General features: G+C 42.6%; 1 protein-coding gene across 1 annotated transcript in view; it reads left to right on the forward strand.

Annotated features, from left to right (window-relative positions):
* The window catches only part of LOC138609461 (NACHT, LRR and PYD domains-containing protein 12-like), a 125613-nt gene that overhangs the window by 56179 nt on the left and 51413 nt on the right, over nucleotides 1-18021 (forward strand). The window contains exons 9-12 of the mRNA XM_069682097.1: nucleotides 1411-1873; nucleotides 2240-2413; nucleotides 8445-8624; nucleotides 10141-10308. Coding sequence (XP_069538198.1) covers nucleotides 1411-1873; nucleotides 2240-2413; nucleotides 8445-8624; nucleotides 10141-10308 — 985 coding nt within the window. The remainder of the gene's footprint in view (nucleotides 1-1410; nucleotides 1874-2239; nucleotides 2414-8444; nucleotides 8625-10140; nucleotides 10309-18021) is intronic.

Genomic DNA, 18021 nt, shown 5'->3' on the forward strand with positions numbered 1-18021 from the left:
AAAAACTCTAAAGCCACACTTGAATGTTGAGATTTTCTTCAGGATCCACTCTTTGATATCATTTGTTGTTTGTTTATTCAGGAGCTGCTGCTGCAGAGTGCCGACAGAAACTGAAGTCTAACCTGAAGGAGAAGTTCCAGTGTGTGTTTGAGGGGATCGCTAAAGCAGGAAACCCAACCCTTCTGAATCAGATCTACACAGAGCTCTACATCACAGAGGGAGGGACTGGAGAGGTCAATGATGAACATGAGGTCAGACAGATCGAATCAGCATCCAGGAAACCAGACAGACCAGAAACAACCATCAGACAAGAAGACATCTTTAAAGCCTCACCTGGAAGAGATGGACCAATCAGAACAGTGATGACAAAGGGAGTGGCTGGCATTGGGAAAACAGTCTTAACACAGAAGTTCACTCTGGACTGGGCTGAAGACAAAGCCAACCAGGACATACAGTTCATGTTTCCCTTCACCTTCAGAGAGCTGAATGTGCTGAAAGAGAAGAAGTTCAGCTTGGTGGAACTTGTTCATCACTTCTTCACTGAAACCAAAGAAGCAGGAATCTGCAGGTTTGAAGAGTTCCAGGTCGTGTTCATCTTTGACGGTCTGGATGAGTGTCGACTTCCTCTGGACTTCCACAACAATGAGATCCTGACTGATGTCACAGAGTCCAGCTCAGTGGATGTGCTGCTGACAAACCTCATCAGAGGGAAACTCCTTCCCTCTGCTCGCCTCTGGATAACCACACGACCTGCAGCAGCCAATCAGATCCCTCCTGAGTGTGTTGACATGGTGACAGAGGTCAGAGGGTTCACTGACCCTCGGAAGGAGGAGTACTTCAGGAAGAGATTCAGAGATGAGGAGCAGGCCAGCAGAATCATCGCCCACATCAAGACATCCCGAAGCCTCCACATCATGTGCCACATCCCAGTCTTCTGCTGGATCACTGCTACAGTTCTGGAGGACGTGTTGAAGACCAGAGAGGGAGGAGAGCTGCCCAAGACCCTGACTGAGATGTACATCCACTTCCTGGTGGTTCAGACCAAACTGAAGAACATCAAGTATGATGGAGGAGCTGAGACAGATCAACACTGGAGTCCAGAGAGCAGGAAGATGATTGAGTCTCTGGGAAAACTGTCTTTTGAGCAGCTGCAGAAAGGAAACCTGATCTTCTATGAGTCAGACCTGACAGAGTGTGGCATCGATATCAGAGAAGCCTCAGTGTACTCAGGAGTGTTCACACAGGTCTTTAAAGAGGAGAGAGGACTGTACCAGGACACGGTGTTCTGCTTCATCCATCTGAGCGTTCAGGAGTTTCTGGCTGCTCTTCATGTCCATCTGAAGTTCATCAACTCTGGTGTCAATCTGCTGTCAGGAGAACAAACAACCTGGCGGCCTAAAGTGTTCAGAGAAACAACAGGTTTCTATCAGAGTGCTGTGGACCAGGCCTTACAGAGTCCAAACGGACACTTGGACTTGTTCCTCCGCTTCCTCCTCGGTCTTTCACTAGAAACCAATCAGAGTCTCCTTAGAGGTCTGCTGACACAGACAGGAAGTGGTTCACACAACAAAAAGAAAACAGTCGAGTACATTGGGACAAAGATCAGTGAGAATCTGTCTGCAGAGAAAAGCATCAATCTGTTCCACTGTCTGAATGAACTGAATGATAGTTCTCTAGTGGAGCAGATCCAACAGTCCCTGAGATCAGGACGTCTCTCCACAGAGGAACTGTCTCCTGCTCAGTGGTCAGCTCTGGTCTTCATCTTACTGTCATCAGAAAAAGATCTGGACGTGTTTGACCTGAAGAAGTACTCTGCTTCAGAGGAGGCTCTTCTGAGGCTGCTGCCAGTGGTCAAAGCCTCCAACAAAGCTCTGTACGTGAACACATCATTCTCCATGTTAAATGTAGTTTTACTTGATTCAGAAAAAACAACTATCTCTTGTAATTGTTTCCTTTTATGTACTGTTGATTCCTCTTCAGGCTGAGTGGCTGTAACCTGTCAGAGAGAAGCTGTGAGGCTCTGTCCTCAGTCCTCAGCTCCCAGTCCTCTTCTCTGAGAGAGCTGGACCTGAGTAACAACAACCTGCAGGATCCAGGAGTTAAGCTGCTGTCTGCTGGGCCAAACCTTACGCTGGAAACTCTCAGGTCAGGATTAAACAGATTTAACAAGTTTATCCAAAAAGATTTCATTGACTTTCTATATTTGATTTGTAATTAACTGAGTGAAGATCCTTTTCAGGCTGAGTGGCTGTAACCTGTCAGAGAGAAGCTGTGAGGCTCTGTCCTCAGTCCTCAGCTCCCAGTCCTCTTCTCTGAGAGAGCTGGACCTGAGTAACAACAACCTGCAGGATTCAGGAGTGACTCTTCTGTCTGCCGGTCTAAAAACTCCACACTGCAGACTGGAAACTCTCAGGTTAGTGTGCAGCTGTGTGAAAATGATAACCCTCTGAGCTCACATGTTCTGTATATTTGCTCAGTTCTCAGCTCTCAGTCCTGTGAGTCTGAATAACCCTGTAATTAAAATGGCTTTAATATCACACTGAAGGGGTCAGCTGACAAAGGATCTTATCACCAGTATTGTGTTCATGTTCACGGCTCAGTAACTTGACTTTGATATATATGTGACGGGCGGCAGACACGCCCTCACTCAAGGGTGAGGTTGGTTACAATTTATTAATTTTATTTAACTACGGGAAAGCCTGACAACGCCACCCTGGGAATTTCGCCCAGGGAGATATTTAAATCACAAGTTAATAAGGCACTCAGGTTCGTTTTACAAATGGAGCATGAGACGTGGTTCAGGTACAAAAAAATACAAATATACTTTATTTTCAAAAAGGGGTAAAATTGACTTATTTTAAAATAACACCATATACACAAGGATGTGAGGGAAGGGACCCTAGCAGGGCTGGAGCTTACCAGTGGGAGGAAGTGGGACCATGAGGGGGAGAGGAATCCCAGGAGAGGAGCACCCGAGGGTTTGTGACACTCGCGCACACACACGCACACACAATGGTGAAAAAGCAAAACCACGGGTTACGCAGCACACAGGAGGGGGATACCACCACCAGGACACCAGGACCACCACCGTAAGCTTCCAGTCCTGAAAGGAGAAGGGAAATTAGTGAGGCTGGACACCGTACATCAAAACACAACTTCTCAAAGAACAATTTACCAAAATTAAGCTTCCAAGAACAACAACAAAGAAAGAGAATTTACCAAAATTAAGCAGTTGAAAATAACAACTCAAAGAAACAATCTACCAAAAGCAAATGTACGCAAAATTCTAATGTATGACACAACAAAAGAACTTCAGCTGTAGTACTTTCCAAAGTTGGTTTCACACAAACAAGCAAAATTAAACAAACACATACAAGACATTTAAATCGGTGGTTAAACCAAATTCAGAAAATAACTAAAATTAAGTGAGCCAACCCGCCACTATCACTCATTAAAATAAATATAGGCCCGATACAGTCAGGACACACATATGCCAGGAGCAAAGCAACGCAAGGCGAAGCAAGGCAGCTGTGAAGCGTGCTACAATAAAGCCAGCAAAGAGAAGCAAAACAGCGGCAGGCAAAGAGAAGCAAAACAGCAGCAGGCAAAGAGAAGAAAAACAGCGGCAGGCAAAGAGAAGCAAAACAGCGCCAGGCAAAGAGAAGCAAAACAGCGTCAGGCAAAGAGAAGCAAAACAGCGGCAGGCAAAGAGAAGCAAAACAGCGCCAGGCAAAGAGAAGCAGAACAGCGGCAGGCAAAGAGAAGCAGAACAGCGGCAGGCAAAGAGAAGCAAAACAGCGGCAGGCAAAGAGAAGCAAAACAGCGCCCGGCAAAGAGAAGCAAAACAGCGGCAGGCAAAGAGAAGCAAAACAGCGCCCGGCAAAGAGAAGCAAAACAGCGGCAGGCAAAGAGAAGCAAAACAGCGCCCGGCAAAGAGAAGCAAAACAGCGGCAGGCAAAGAGAAGCAAAACAGCGCCAGGCAAAGAGAAGCAGAACAGCGGCAGGCAAAGAGAAGCAGAACAGCGGCAGGCAAAGAGAAGCAAAACAGCGCCCGGCAAAGAGAAGCAAAACAGCGCCAGGCAAAGAGAAGCAAAACAGCGCCCGGCAAAGAGAAGCAAAACAGCGCCAGGCAAAGAGAAGCAAAACAGCGCCAGGCAAAGAGAAGCAGAACAGCGCCAGGCAAAGAGAAGCAAAACAGCGCCAGGCAAAGAGAAGCAAAACAGCGCCAGGCAAAGCAGCAGTGTTTCTCTGTCGCGTCACACGACCCAGTCAATCTCGATCAGCGCACAAGATCACACACATGGGAGAGAGGAGGAGGGGCGAGCTTCATGCTTGCCTGGCTGCAGTGGCAAACCACGGCCGGCACAGAGCGTCAGGACGGGGATTCCCCGCGAGCTGCTGAGGCGGACAACGCCAAACTGCACCGGTGCTGCAGTGGAGACTGGAAGTGGGGCAACCAGGGAGGGGGCGGAACCTCGGAGCCAAAGAGCAAGAGGGCGAGAAGATGCACAGTGCTTGCCTATATAGAGTGGCCTCATGAGCTGATTGGCTAACAAGAGAGCGCTGGGCAGCACAGTTACATTCAGAGCAGGGATGATGCATCTCATCCTGCTACATATAAATGCTGGTCTAAGACAGTCTGAGTTATGTTCATCTGGACTCCATCATGTGTGGTCCAAAGAGAAGAATCCCAACGACGACTGTAATAAAGCAGAGATGATGATTGGAACATTTATAAACTTATAAAGAGCCTTTCCTTCAGACTGAACAGTCCAGTACAGTAGCTGCATCACTGCTGATGACAAAGCAATCTGTGTTGGTCTCTGGCTCCTTCTTACCTTCACTCCTCCCCGAGTACTTTGCCCACAGACTTGAAGGTGCTGACCCTCTATCCCACAGCTTCATACTCTGCAAACTGCCCCAATGTTCTCTGGAGGTCACAGAGAAACTAAGTCAGCAGAACGTTATCCACAGCAGAGGCCATCATGACGGACCCTCTCTACCCATGCTTTGTCTTCATATCCTGTTAATGAAAGTCAGAAAATAATCTTTTACAAGGTGACAACCGTATGTGGCGCAGGTGTAGCTTAGCCATTAAGACACGCCCCCATGTATAGAGGCACAGTACTCGACGCAGAGGCCCTGGGTTCGACTCCGACCTTCGGCCCTTTGCTGCATGTCCTCCCCGGTCTCTCTTCCATCATTCCCGACTCTATCCACTGTCCTGTCCAATGAAGGCAACAAAAGGTTAAGATTTTTTGACCTGAGCGAGTTGACAGGTAAGGGTGACTTAGTTTCCTCACCGTGATCCAGTAAATACTCTGGACATAAGTGAACTTACTTTGAATGTGTGTAGCTACATTTGGTTCTGTGAAGAGTCTTGTATTCCCACACGTCAGGTGAAACTTTATCCAAACAATAAGCCATGGATCACTAAGTCCTTGAAAGAAATAACAATGAAGAAACATAACCTCTTTAAAAATAGCAGTGTTGAAGAGAACAGGGAGGTAAAAAGACTGGTTAGGGCAGAGATTCAAAAAGCTCAATTCAGTTATATGGATAAAATTGAGGACAAATTTAAAGGTAATGATCTAAAAAGTTTCTGGAATGGCATGTCAGTCATGACAGGCACAAAAAAAGGTAATATGAATATTAAAATGGATGGTTTTAAATCAGACAAGGGGCTAGCTGCTCATTTTAATCGTTTTTATCTCAGGTTTGATACAAAAGATTTTAAAGAACAAGCTGATCAGGTAGAATTAGAAACCTCCTCCACTCCACAGCTTGAATTGGGTGTACAAGATGTCAGGAACATACTCCGTAAAACCAAGACCAACAAGAGCCCCGGCCCTGACAATATATCTGGTCATCTTCTCAAACACTGCGCAGATCAATTACCCCCTATTTTTCAGCACATATTAAAGTGTTGCTTAGAGCAACAAAAGGTTCCTACTCTGTGGAAGAAGTCCACAATAGTACCAGTGGCTAAGAAAAAGTTCCCTAAGGGCGTTAGTGATTTTAGACCTGTGGCCCTGACTTCACTAGTTATGAAGGTTTTTGAAAAGCTCATCAAGAGAGAGCTAGTTGGAGTTGTGGAGGACTCATTGGATCCTCTACAGTTTGCCTGTAGGAGTAAAAAAGGGGTTGATGATGCTGTTCTTACCCTTCTTCATTTACTTTTTAAACACCTTGAAGGTCCAGGGACACATGCACACCTGTTATTTTTAGATTTATCTTCTGCTTTTAACACAAGTCAGCCCCACATTTTAGCCAACAAACTGCTAAATGATTTGAATCTGTGTCCTGGCATTGTTGGATGGATTTTAGACTTTCTTGTGGACAGATCCCAGTGTGTCAGGATTAATGGCTCTTTGTCGGACACATTGTTCTCCTCCACTGGTTCGTCACAGGGCTGTGTCCTTTCACCAATCTGGTACATTTTTTACACTGACAGCTGCAGAAGTTCCCAGCCAGGAAGACGCATTCTGAAGTTTGCAGATGATACAGTCATAGTGAGCCTGTTACAAGGAAGGGAAATAGCACGTGGCCCAGTGGTGGACGATTTTATAGAGTGGCGTGATAACTCTTTTTTAAAATGAAATGTACGTAAAACTAAAGACGTGCATTGATTTGAGAAGGCAGCCTAATACACCAATTAAAACAGCAATTAAGGGTGAGATGGTTGACCAAGTCCAGTGTTACAAGTCCCTGGGTGTTGTTATCGACAACAAGCTAACATTTAAAGAAAACACAGACGCAGTCTGCAAAAAGCCACAGCAGAGACTGCACTTTCTCCGTCAACTTAACTGGTTTGGGGTGTGCAGCAGACTGATGAATCTGTTCTACTCCTCCATGGTAGAGTCTGTCCTCACCTTTGCCATAATCTCCTGGTTTGGTAACCTGTCATTAGGGGACAGAAACAGGTTCCAATGGATCATAAGAGTTGCCAGTAAGATCATTGGCATAAGATTACCTGATCTGTCTTACACCTTCTCCAAGAGAGCAACATCTCAGGCTGGAGACATCTTACAGTGTCCTCGACATCCTCTCCATGGTGAATTTGAGTTCCTGCCCTCCAGCAGGAGATTTGGACTACCAGTGGCAAAGTCCAACAGGATGAGAAATTCTTTTATCACTCAGGCCAAGAAATACTCAATTCAAAAGTGGAACCTGTAGATGAAGTATTTTCCTGTTCACTTCCAGGAACTATTGATGGTCTTCTAATTTTTGTTTTAATGTTGGTGTTAGTGATGGTTTGGAGTTTTACATGTTTCATTTTCACTTGATGTATTCTTAATGAACTCTTATGCGTTTTAATGTTCTTTGTAACCGAGTCTATGTGTTTGTGTTTTCTAAATGTTTTTGTCTCACTTGGCTGCAAAACAAATTTCCCCTCGGGGACAATAAAGTAAAAGTTGAAGTTGAAGCCAGTGAAGAGATCTGAGGATGGGGGTAATGTGAGACCTGGTGAGGAGTCTTGCAGCAGCATTCTGTGTTGACTGCAGGCGATTAAGCGCAGACTTGCTGAGTGACGAGAGGAGTGTGTGGCAGTCGCCGAGGTGAAACTACAGTTGAAACTAAAGTTCTCAGTTTACTTATATTTCTTAGGTGGACATAACATGATCTGGTTACCTGCTTAACATGGCTGTCAAAAGATGATGATTTATCAACTATTACTCCTAAATGACGTGGGCTAAAGCCAACAGCAGAGGAAAGGGGCCCAATGTTGTGATCCTGTGAGCTGATTGGATGGAAAGAGCTCAAGACGGTAGGAATAAGAGAGGAGCTAGCATGAAGTGGATGAGAGTTATGATGCATATTGGACCTAATAGTCATTACTTTATCAACACAGAAGGAAAGGAAGGTATTGCAGTCATCAACAGTGAAACATGGTAATGTGGAGAGCGCTGGTGAAACAATGTTTTAAATAGTTATGAAACGTTGGGATTTCTTTTTGATGAAGAAATCAGGTCAGCAAAATAAGCCGTCCAGGCTTCCTGTACTGCTTCTTTAAAAGAACGCCGGAGATCTTTAAGATGTAGGCGATGCACTTCCACAGACGTTCAGACCTGTGACAGTGTGGTCTCAGGCAGCAGACAGCCTCTGTTATCCACTGACAACTGTTGCAGGTAGCCCGAGTCCTAACCTTTAAAGGTGCCTCTTTGTCCAGTAACGTGGAGCAATGACCATTAAAAGACTGCGTTAAAAACTCAACATTGTGAGGATTTATATTAAAATCACAGCAGGAGTGTGCTGAGAACTGGTCGGCTGTATTTCCTGTAATGAGGAGGCTCTTCTGAGGCTGCTGCCAGTGGTCAAAGCCTCCAACAAAGCTCTGTACGTGAACACATCATTCTCCATGTTAAATGTAGTTTTACTTTATTGAGAAAAAACAACTATTTCTTGTAATTGTTTCCTTTTATGTACTGTTGATTCCTCTTCAGGCTGAGTGGCTGTAAACTGTCAGAGAGAAGCTGTGAGGCTCTGTCCTCAGTCCTCAGCTCCCAGTCCTCTTCTCTGAGAGAGCTGGACCTGAGTCACAACAACCTGCAGGATCCAGGAGTGACTCTTCTGTCTGCCGGTCTAAAAACTCCACACTGCAGACTGGAAACTCTCAGGTTAGTGTGCAGCTGTGTGAAAATGATAACCCTCTGAGCTCACATGTTCTGTATATTTGCTCAGTTCTCAGCTCTCAGTCCTGTGAGTCTGAATAACCCTGTAATTAAAATGGCTTTAATATCACACTGAAGGGGTCAGCTGACAAAGGATCTTGTCACCAGTATTGTGTTCATGTTCACGGCTCAGTAACTTGACTTGGATATATAAATGCTGGTCTAAGACAGTCTGAGTTATGTTCATCTGGACTCCATCATGTGTGGTCCAAAGAGAAGAATCCCAACGACGACTGTAATAAAGCAGAGATGATGATTGGAACATTTATAAACTTATAAAGAGCCTTTCCTTCAGACTGAACAGTCCAGTACAGTAGCTGCATCACTGCTGATGACAAAGCAATCTGTGTTGGTCTCTGGCTCCTTCTTACCTTCACTCCTCCCCGAGTACTTTGCCCACAGACTTGAAGGTGCTGACCCTCTATTCCACAGCTTCATACTCTGCAAACTGCCCCAATGTTCTCTGGAGGTCACAGAGAAACTAAGTCAGCAGAACGTTATCCACAGCAGAGGCCATCATGACGGACCCTCTCTACCCATGCTTTGTCTTCATATCCTGTTAATGAAAGTCAGAAAATAATCTTTCACAAGGTGACAACCGTATGTGGCGCCGGTGTAGCTTAGCCATTAAGACACGGCCCCATGTATAGAGGCACACTACTCGACGCAGAGGCCCTGGGTTCGACTCCGACGTTCGGCCCTTTGCTACATGTCCTCCCCGGTCTCTCTTCCATCATTCCCGACTCTATCCACTGTCCTGTCCAATGAAGGCAACTAAAGGTTTAGATTTTTTGACCTGAGCGAGTTGACAGGTAAGGGTGAGAGTTATGATGCATATTGGACCTAATAGTCATTACTTTATCAACACAGAAGGAAAGGAAGGTATTGCAGTCATCAACAGTGAAACATGGTAATGTGGAGAGCGCTGGTGAAACAATGTTTTAAATAGTTATGAAACGTTGGGATTTCTTTTTGATGAAGAAATCAGGTCAGCAAAATAAGCCGTCCAGGCTTCCTGTACTGCTTCTTTAAAAGAACGCCGGAGATCTTTAAGATGTAGGCGATGCACTTCCACAGACGTTCAGACCTGTGACAGTGTGGTCTCAGGTAGCAGACAGCCTCTGTTATCCACTGACAACTGTTGCAGGTAGCCCGAGTCCTAACCTTTAAAGGTGCCTCTTTGTCCAGTAACGTGGAGCAATGACCATTAAAAGACTGCATTAAAAACTCAACATTGTGAGGATTTATATTAAAATCACAGCAGGAGTGTGCTGAGAACTGGTCGGCTGTATTTCCTGTAATGAGGAGGCTCTTCTGAGGCTGCTGCCAGTGGTCAAAGCCTCCAACAAAGCTCTGTACGTGAACACGTCATTCTCCATGTTAAATGTAGTTTTACTTTATAGAGAAAAAACAACTATTTCTTGTAATTGTTTCCTTTTATGTGCTGTTGATTCCTCTTCAGGCTGAGTGGCTGTAACCTGTCAGAGAGAAGCTGTGAGGCTCTGTCCTCAGTCTTCAGCTCCCAGTCCTCTTCTCTGAGAGAGCTGGACCTGAGTAACAACAACCTGCAGGATCCAGGAGTGACTCTTCTGTCTGCCGGTCTAAAAACTCCACACTGCAGACTGGAAACTCTCAGGTTAGTGTGCAGCTGTGTGAAAATGATAACCCTCTGAGCTCACATGTTCTGTATATTTGCTCAGTTCTCAGCTCTCAGTCCTGTGAGTCTGAATAACCCTGCACAGCAAATTCGGCCCTTTGGAATAAACTCTCTGAGTTAAAATCAACTCAATTTGAGTGTACATGTGAGACCATCGAATAAACTCTAGGGCATAGTTAAAGTTACTCTTTTCCGGGAGTTGATCTTTCAACTCTTTTTAGGAGTTAAAACTGAACTCCTCTGGGAGTTAAAACACTACTCCCATTAAGAGGAAAAAGCACTCTTATTTAGAGTTCATTTTAGGTGAACTCTTTCACAGTGTTAACAGTGAAATTGTTTTATTGAACACTTACAGAGTTAATATATAAAATCACAAAAAATGTTTGTTAGATGAAAATTAATACAAAAAACACATAAATTACTTCAATGCCTTTATTTGAACACATCCAGAAAGTGTGTTCACAACTCCTTGCTTCATGAATATTAACTTTTTTAACAAGTTACATTTGGAGTAAAAGCTTTCTTCAGTAACAGTGTAAACATGTAACAGCATACACATTTAAAATAAACAGCTACAACGGCAGCTTAACAGTTAGGAAATTGTGTGGTCAAATGGAAATCACAAATAAAAAATATGTAGTAAAAAAATAAATTTGCATATTTCAGCAAAACTGTAAAAAAATATACCATACCACATCCCTCTGTGCTGCATAAACTTTTCTGAGGAAAGTGCAAGTGTGATCATTTTTAAAACAACCTTAAATGTAAATGTACAGCAGTCTGTTAGGATTCTGAAAGCAAACTTCTCTGTAATGCAGGATTATGTTAACATGAAATAGAATGTTAAACGTGCTGTTAAAGCACGAAAACATGTACAAGAACGTAAAACATGAATTCAATACATTCAGTTTGGCCAACATTTTAGGCATTTTAGGCCAACAGATTAAATAATACAGCCCTCTGACACAACATCAAAATAAAAATCACACCCATAGGACATTTGAGAATCCAAACTTTTGAAATGTCTTAATTTCTCCCTTTCTAGAACCAGTATCTTCCTGGGGATGTTTTCACTAACTTGGAAAGCATGGAAATGGTCATGGAAACAAGTTTCATGTTCATTTAGAACTAAAACACTTTACCATTGTGCAAAATGATAGAAGTTATTTTGCTGAAGACTGGTGTGTTTTCTTGTGTCAGTACAAACAAAGAGGCCAACGCGATATTCACACTTTACCCAGTTTGTCAGGTTGACAGTGGCTTGTGAATCAATGTGAAGATATGTAGACACATGCTCTGTACACTCTAGTGTTTCAAGTAAACACATTTTGACTGGACCAGACTCAATTGCTTTTGAAGTCAGGCATTCCCAATGATAGGCTACTGCAAACTGGTGTTTCCTTGCAAGTGATACTGTTAAAAAGTTTTTCACACCATCCTTAAAAAAATGGTGTTTAGCCATAGTCCAGCCATAGCCATAGCCTTAGTCATAGTCCAGATATGAATGAGGGGTCCAATTCTTCGAATGCACCTCGGATAGTGGACCATGAAATGATGTTTTGGAATCAAGTTCTTTGATGGGTACAGTTCTTTGAAGAGCTGGTGATGTTCAATGATAAGGTGCTTTAAATACACGGTCATCCCTTCAGTGATTGAGTATGAGAACACAATGTTTATTATGTTCAGCAACAAGAGCATCAAGCGCCAGTGCAATTCATCCTCTGATACCAGGTCACCAAATATCAAAGGTGATCAAACACAGTGTTTGTGATGCGTTTAACCCTATTCCATGTCCGACACAGTCAAGCTTTACATTTGTTGGCTTGTTTTTCTTTTCCACATAGCCATAATTAAAAGCATAAATCCTATTCAAGAGGCTTTCTTTGGAGATGAAATGTTCAATCAAATATTCAAATAGAAGTTTGACCTCATATTGACCAACCCCTTCCAAAATGTCACGCATGATGTCAACTGCATAATTTTCTGCATTATGGAAATACTGCAAAGTGTTCAGTATGCTCTTTCTGTTGATGCCAAATGAAGAAGTTGGATCATCTACCAAAGAAGAATAATGTTGATCATTGAGAACTGGTGATCTTATGGTCAAACGTGGGTCATCTTCTGAGAAAACTGACTGAGCTGAAGATTTATCAATTAGGCAAAGTCTACAGAAGTCATTTGCACTAAATGACTCCAAGAATCCAAGAATGCTGTGCATACCCAAATTATCACCAGTAATTTGTGCAAGAGTGCCACGTACAGGAAATTCAGCAAATGGAAGAGCAACCCCAGTTGTCTCTAATATTTTCAAGTCTCTTACTAAGGGTTTCAGAATTTCATCAATGCCGTATTTCTTAGCATCTTGTGCATGAAACAATGATACTAGATGAATATTCATTAAGGCAGAATTCACCTTGGGTGGAAGATTCCTGAGGATGAAGTAAAGACAACCAACTTTATGAATACCTTTTTTTGACCCTAGTGGGTTTGCACACTCAACATCGTCATAGTACAACTGGATTTGGAGGGCAAACTTGTCACTTGAAAACAAGGGATGACTTTTGAAGTAGCTTCCATCACAGAAGTTCTCGTATTTGTCACTCTGAGTAGATGTTTGCATCATCTCAGAAATAGTTTCATTCTTGAAGATGAACTGGAGTGTTTTGAGTATGGGAATATATATGAATTTGTCAATGATTGGAACTTGCTCATAGGTTCCACTTTTGCTATTTCGTCTGGTATCAAACCTTATACCTAGACGCTTTTCAACTGGTACAATATCCCATTTTTCTGTGAAATATTTCTTCCATTTACTGTTAGAATTCAAGTGGCTAAAAGGGTTGTCAATACCTTTAAATAACTCTTCTATGGCTGATCTTGCAGGACTGCCAGCAGGTAGTAAGTTTAGTACATGGTCCTGAATATTAGACTGTAAGTCTCCCACAAATTCCTCTAAATTCTCGATGGTAGAAAGCACTACAGTATTTGGTACACCGCTTCCTAAAAGCTTGGCAATAATTGATGCACACATATCTTTGCTGCCCGTTGACACTGAAGGGCCTGCTTCAATATTTTGGTGCTGAGATGAAGTGGAAGGTGTTTCATCATTTAGGCACAGAGGATTATTGTGCTCTTGAATGGCATGGTTGGAATGGGTCTCCTCTGTTGCACATGTGTTGACAATATGCGCATGTATCTTTATGAGATGTCTTCTAAACCCAGAATAACTAGAGAATTGCAAGCAACATCCTATTGGACCACATTTTAGCCTCAGATTTTTCCCAGGATAGATTCCATGCATTAGTTTGAGGTGCCTGAATAAAAGTAAGGCTGTACCAAAGGATGACGCACAGAGGAAACATCTCAACATTTTTGCTGCTTGAACTTTTTACGGCTTGTTCAACAACTTTGCTCTCCACTCCTTGACTTTTGGAGTTTCTTCCATTGTGCCAATATCTATGCTGTACAGAGTAGTCTGCAAAAATGTGTACAGGCTGGACAGAGCATCATCATATTTCACACTGAAAACAAAGTGGGACTTGAACAGCTCATCAAATGCGCCCAAGGATGTACCTGACTGACATGGAAGAAGCTTTCTATCCACGACTATGTAGAAGCTGAAAACCTGAGCTTTTGAAGTCCCTGTGGCCAGAAGATATGGCTGGGGGTTTCCTTCTGTGGTGATGAGGTGATCCTCCAGGCTCTGGCAGGACTGAAACACAGTGAAAAGCACTTCCATATAACACATTTCTTTAAAACACACGATACCACAATATTTGGAATTGGATTTGTTGACAAACCTTGTGAAATTTCAGCAGGTGATCTGTTGCCTCTCCGACACTGATCTTCTTGGCCCGTTTCCTTCCAGCTGGTTGCGGAGTGAGAAGATGCAGCAAGACAAGAAGAGAGGCCATGTCGCTGTGCCACTCTGCAATCAGTGAAGAAAACCATTACTTCATGTGTTTCACACCTTGTCAATGTTGAGGTCACCTTTGTTGTCCCCTATTCATCTAACGTCTTATGACCATGCTGCTCAGGCGTGCTTGTGTGAAACTAGCTTAACACCTCACTGCTCAGACTGGACAAGTTACTACAAACTTTTGATGTGCATCGGTCAACCCAAGATTTTTATCTTAAAAGGACAGGCTCCGGTTTGATCAAGTCTGGAGTAGTTCATCCAGAATATCTAAAAAGATTTTGGAGCAAACATGTCTGTTTTTGGCAACTTATTGCAATACAAATGAATTATGTCTATTGTAATACTACCTGGATCATCTGCAGTGTCAGATTCTTCATTCATGGCAGATTTGAGCTGTTTGTTCAGGAGAGGTGTCTCTCTGAGGGCCCTGGCTTCGTGGATGACCTTGTCTTTAAAACAGGGGGCCCATTTTTCCAGGAACCTGGAGGAAGTCTCTGCTCCAAACATCATCGAGAAGTCCTGCAAAATCTCATATAAAAAGGAGCGGAACTAGTATTACCATCACCTTGTCTACATGTATGTATTTTGACAAACATTTTTTAAATTCGTATTAGTTGCCTACCAGTCCCTTTGTGTCTAAGAAACGAGGAAACAGTTGAAGTATGTCCACTGACTGCTGTGGGTCATGGAGCATCTCTTGACGATAGTGGAATGTTTCTCTCATCTTCTGGAAGACTAAATCCCGGTCTGTAGTGTGGTGAAGAAGGGACACTGCCTCCATACGATCATCTCCCGATCGCTTGTCATCTATGGAACCAAATGATCTTGGCGATGTGGGGCCTCCTTTCAGCAGCACTCTGTTAGTGGATGTTGATGTGGTTTTGGATTGACGTTGGACAGTCTTGACCCTCCACTCAAGAAAGCCAGTATTGCTCTGTATGTCATAAAAATGTTCCTTTAAAAAAAAAAAAAAGGATTCCTCTGGTTAACGTGCAGACACTATCAAGTTTTTAATCTCACTCAACAAACAAATCTGTGACCACCATCAATATTTTACACAAAAACTAAAATGCACTCGCATATCCCTTTTTTACGGTGGCCGGCAAGGGCAAACGTGCTGCAACAGCCCAAACGATTTCGATTAGAAGAAACGAGCTGCAAATTCAGAAACGATGTAAATTCAAAAACACATGCAAAAGTCCAAAACCGGGCAGCTAGCGGCGGGATAACCCCAAACACCCGAACTACCTTTTGCTAGTTGAGTTTACCGCTAGCTGCACGGCTAACAGAAGCTACAATTAGCAGCGGTTACTTTAGCAAAGCTATCAGTTGATCAGGAGCCGTGTCTCAACAAAAGTTGTGAATTCTTTGCTCATGTTTTAAAGTTGTCAGTAGTACATGACCAACAGAGACGCTCCGCTCCAGCAGCGTCTAACATTAGAAAGTCTGAGAAGTAATAAATTCACTGTCTCGTCTCCCCCTCTCTCCCGTTAATAACCGAGCGCCCCCTACAGGCCTGGAGCACTTCCGTTGTGAGGGCTGTATTTGCAGCGTTTTTCTTTTGCATGTGTTTTCTGGGTTTGTGTGTTTTTGACTTTGCATCGTTTCTGTATTTGCAGCGCGTTTGATGTTAATGTATTTGTTTTGGCTTTTGGAGCAGTTTTTTTTATTTGCAGCGCGTTTCTGTCGTTGAATATGTTTTGGACTTTTGCTTGTGTTTTTGAATTTACATCGTTTCTGAATTTGCAGCTCGTTTCTTCTAATCGAAATCGTTTGGGCTGTTGCAGCACGTTTGCCCTTGTGGGCCACCGTACTTTTTTGAGTATGGATCCTTCAAAGATGGGAAGAGAGCCACAATCCCAAGGGCATGGAACTCCTTTGTGGCTTTAGTTACAGCTCTCAAATGCAAAATAATTCATTGTCATATGATTCTTTCCTCCTCACAAAAGTAAATTTCATGTTATAAACAAAAAGCCACTTACCCTTCCTTTTCACGCATGTGAGCTACTATGATGTTCACCATTAATCGCCGAGTAGAATCTTTCAAACTATCCTCATACTCATTGACGACTGTCCTCCCTGCTGGCTTAGTAGTGAGAATCTGCTCCACTATCTGAAGACAGAAGATAACAAGACAGCAAAGATAAGATGTGATTTTTAAACAAAATAACTATCTCCATATATTTATTATACAAATGATAAATTAAGATAATTTTTCATTTCCGTAACCCCAATTTTCTTAATCTTGTTTTAAGAGTCAGGCAAACAAAAAGTGTAAAAGTAAATAATTAAAATACATTTCTTGCATGGGTGCTGTCCATGACAGGTTGAATAATTGGACATCCAGCATCACATGTGTCACTAGCTGGACTGCTTAAGCTTGAGATGGACAATGTATCTGTTAGACTTGGAGATGAAGGCCCTTCACCATCTTGCTGCAGGATTGAAATATCTGAGGATACAGGGCACAAACAATCAAAAATTAAGAACCACAATGCTACCATTTACCATATAATCGGGGCCTGGTCACCACCATCTGAGATGAATACAGACAACAGTCGGAAATTGTCTTTGACAAAGCATCAGGAAGTCTATGATAAATATGTACAGGATGCCATGACAATCTCATGGAGTACGTTGAGATCACTTAAATAGAAAACCAATTTAAATTGTGGAAGTGGAAACAAATTGTCCTTCAGTCTGTGGCCTCCTAAAGTTCATTATACTGTGACTGAGAAATAGACACCATTTGAACAATTAGCTAAAATAAAAGATTTTGTGTGCTAGCTTAACCCAAAATCCCAACTTGCCCCAACTTCCAGATGACTATTTTGTAAGTCCTATAAACAAATACCAAAATAGTTCCTACCACAAGTGTCACGTATTCTGTCGAGTCTGTACTTTCAGCCATATGCTTGGATGATTCTGCTCGTGGGAGGTCTGAAATATACATGGTACATAGAATGTTGTTTTGGTATCTAATCAATGTTTGTTCAAATATATATATACTAATATATATATTTACTTTATCTTCAAACTGAAAATGAAACTGAAATTTGAAATCACTTTACCATCATCAGTGTAGATGACAAAGCACACTTCTTTGATTGTTGCAAGCTCTGGAAAGACATCCTCATCCACCTCTATGCCCTGCTCATCCGTGACTTTCAGTGGCTTATTTTCTGGTAGGAGAAACTTCTGCTGCACTGAAGCACAACAGTCATGATGCCATCAACAAAGTTATTATTACTTTCCCTTAAATGCCTTCAGACAAACAAAAAAAAACTTACCTGCAGTGATAAATTCCATGAAGCTGACATCTTCCAGTTTGACATATTTCTTTGTCCCTCCATGTTTCACCTTTATCAACATCTTGAACACAAGATAGAACTTTATTATTCCCAAAGAAAATTCTCGTGCCAGATTTCTCCAAAAAAATGGCAAAAAAACCTGAAATAAGTAACAAGTAAAGATTGTTACTGTAACATGAGTCTCTGTTGGGGCTGATGTGATTGTATGTTCAACACAAAGTTAATCCATTAACATGTTCGAGTAAAGCAAACCAGGCATTGTTCTGATATGTATGGTTTTAACAGCGCTACTTTGTCTAAGTAGTTTATACAGTGACATTTGTAGAAGATATACAAGGGTATTTTATCACAGGTTTTAGGTGCTCTTACAAACATTCAGCAAGTTAAAGATGCTGGGCTCACCTGGGCTCCCCAGAGGTGTTAGCCTACCTTACCTTACATCATTGCACTCTACTGTTAGCT

The sequence above is a fragment of the Semicossyphus pulcher genome, unplaced genomic scaffold (assembly GCF_022749685.1).
Source record: "Semicossyphus pulcher isolate SPU_LCO1_2020_fin unplaced genomic scaffold, fSemPul1.0.p SCAF_5, whole genome shotgun sequence".
NCBI classification, from domain to species: domain Eukaryota; kingdom Metazoa; phylum Chordata; class Actinopteri; order Labriformes; family Labridae; genus Semicossyphus; species Semicossyphus pulcher.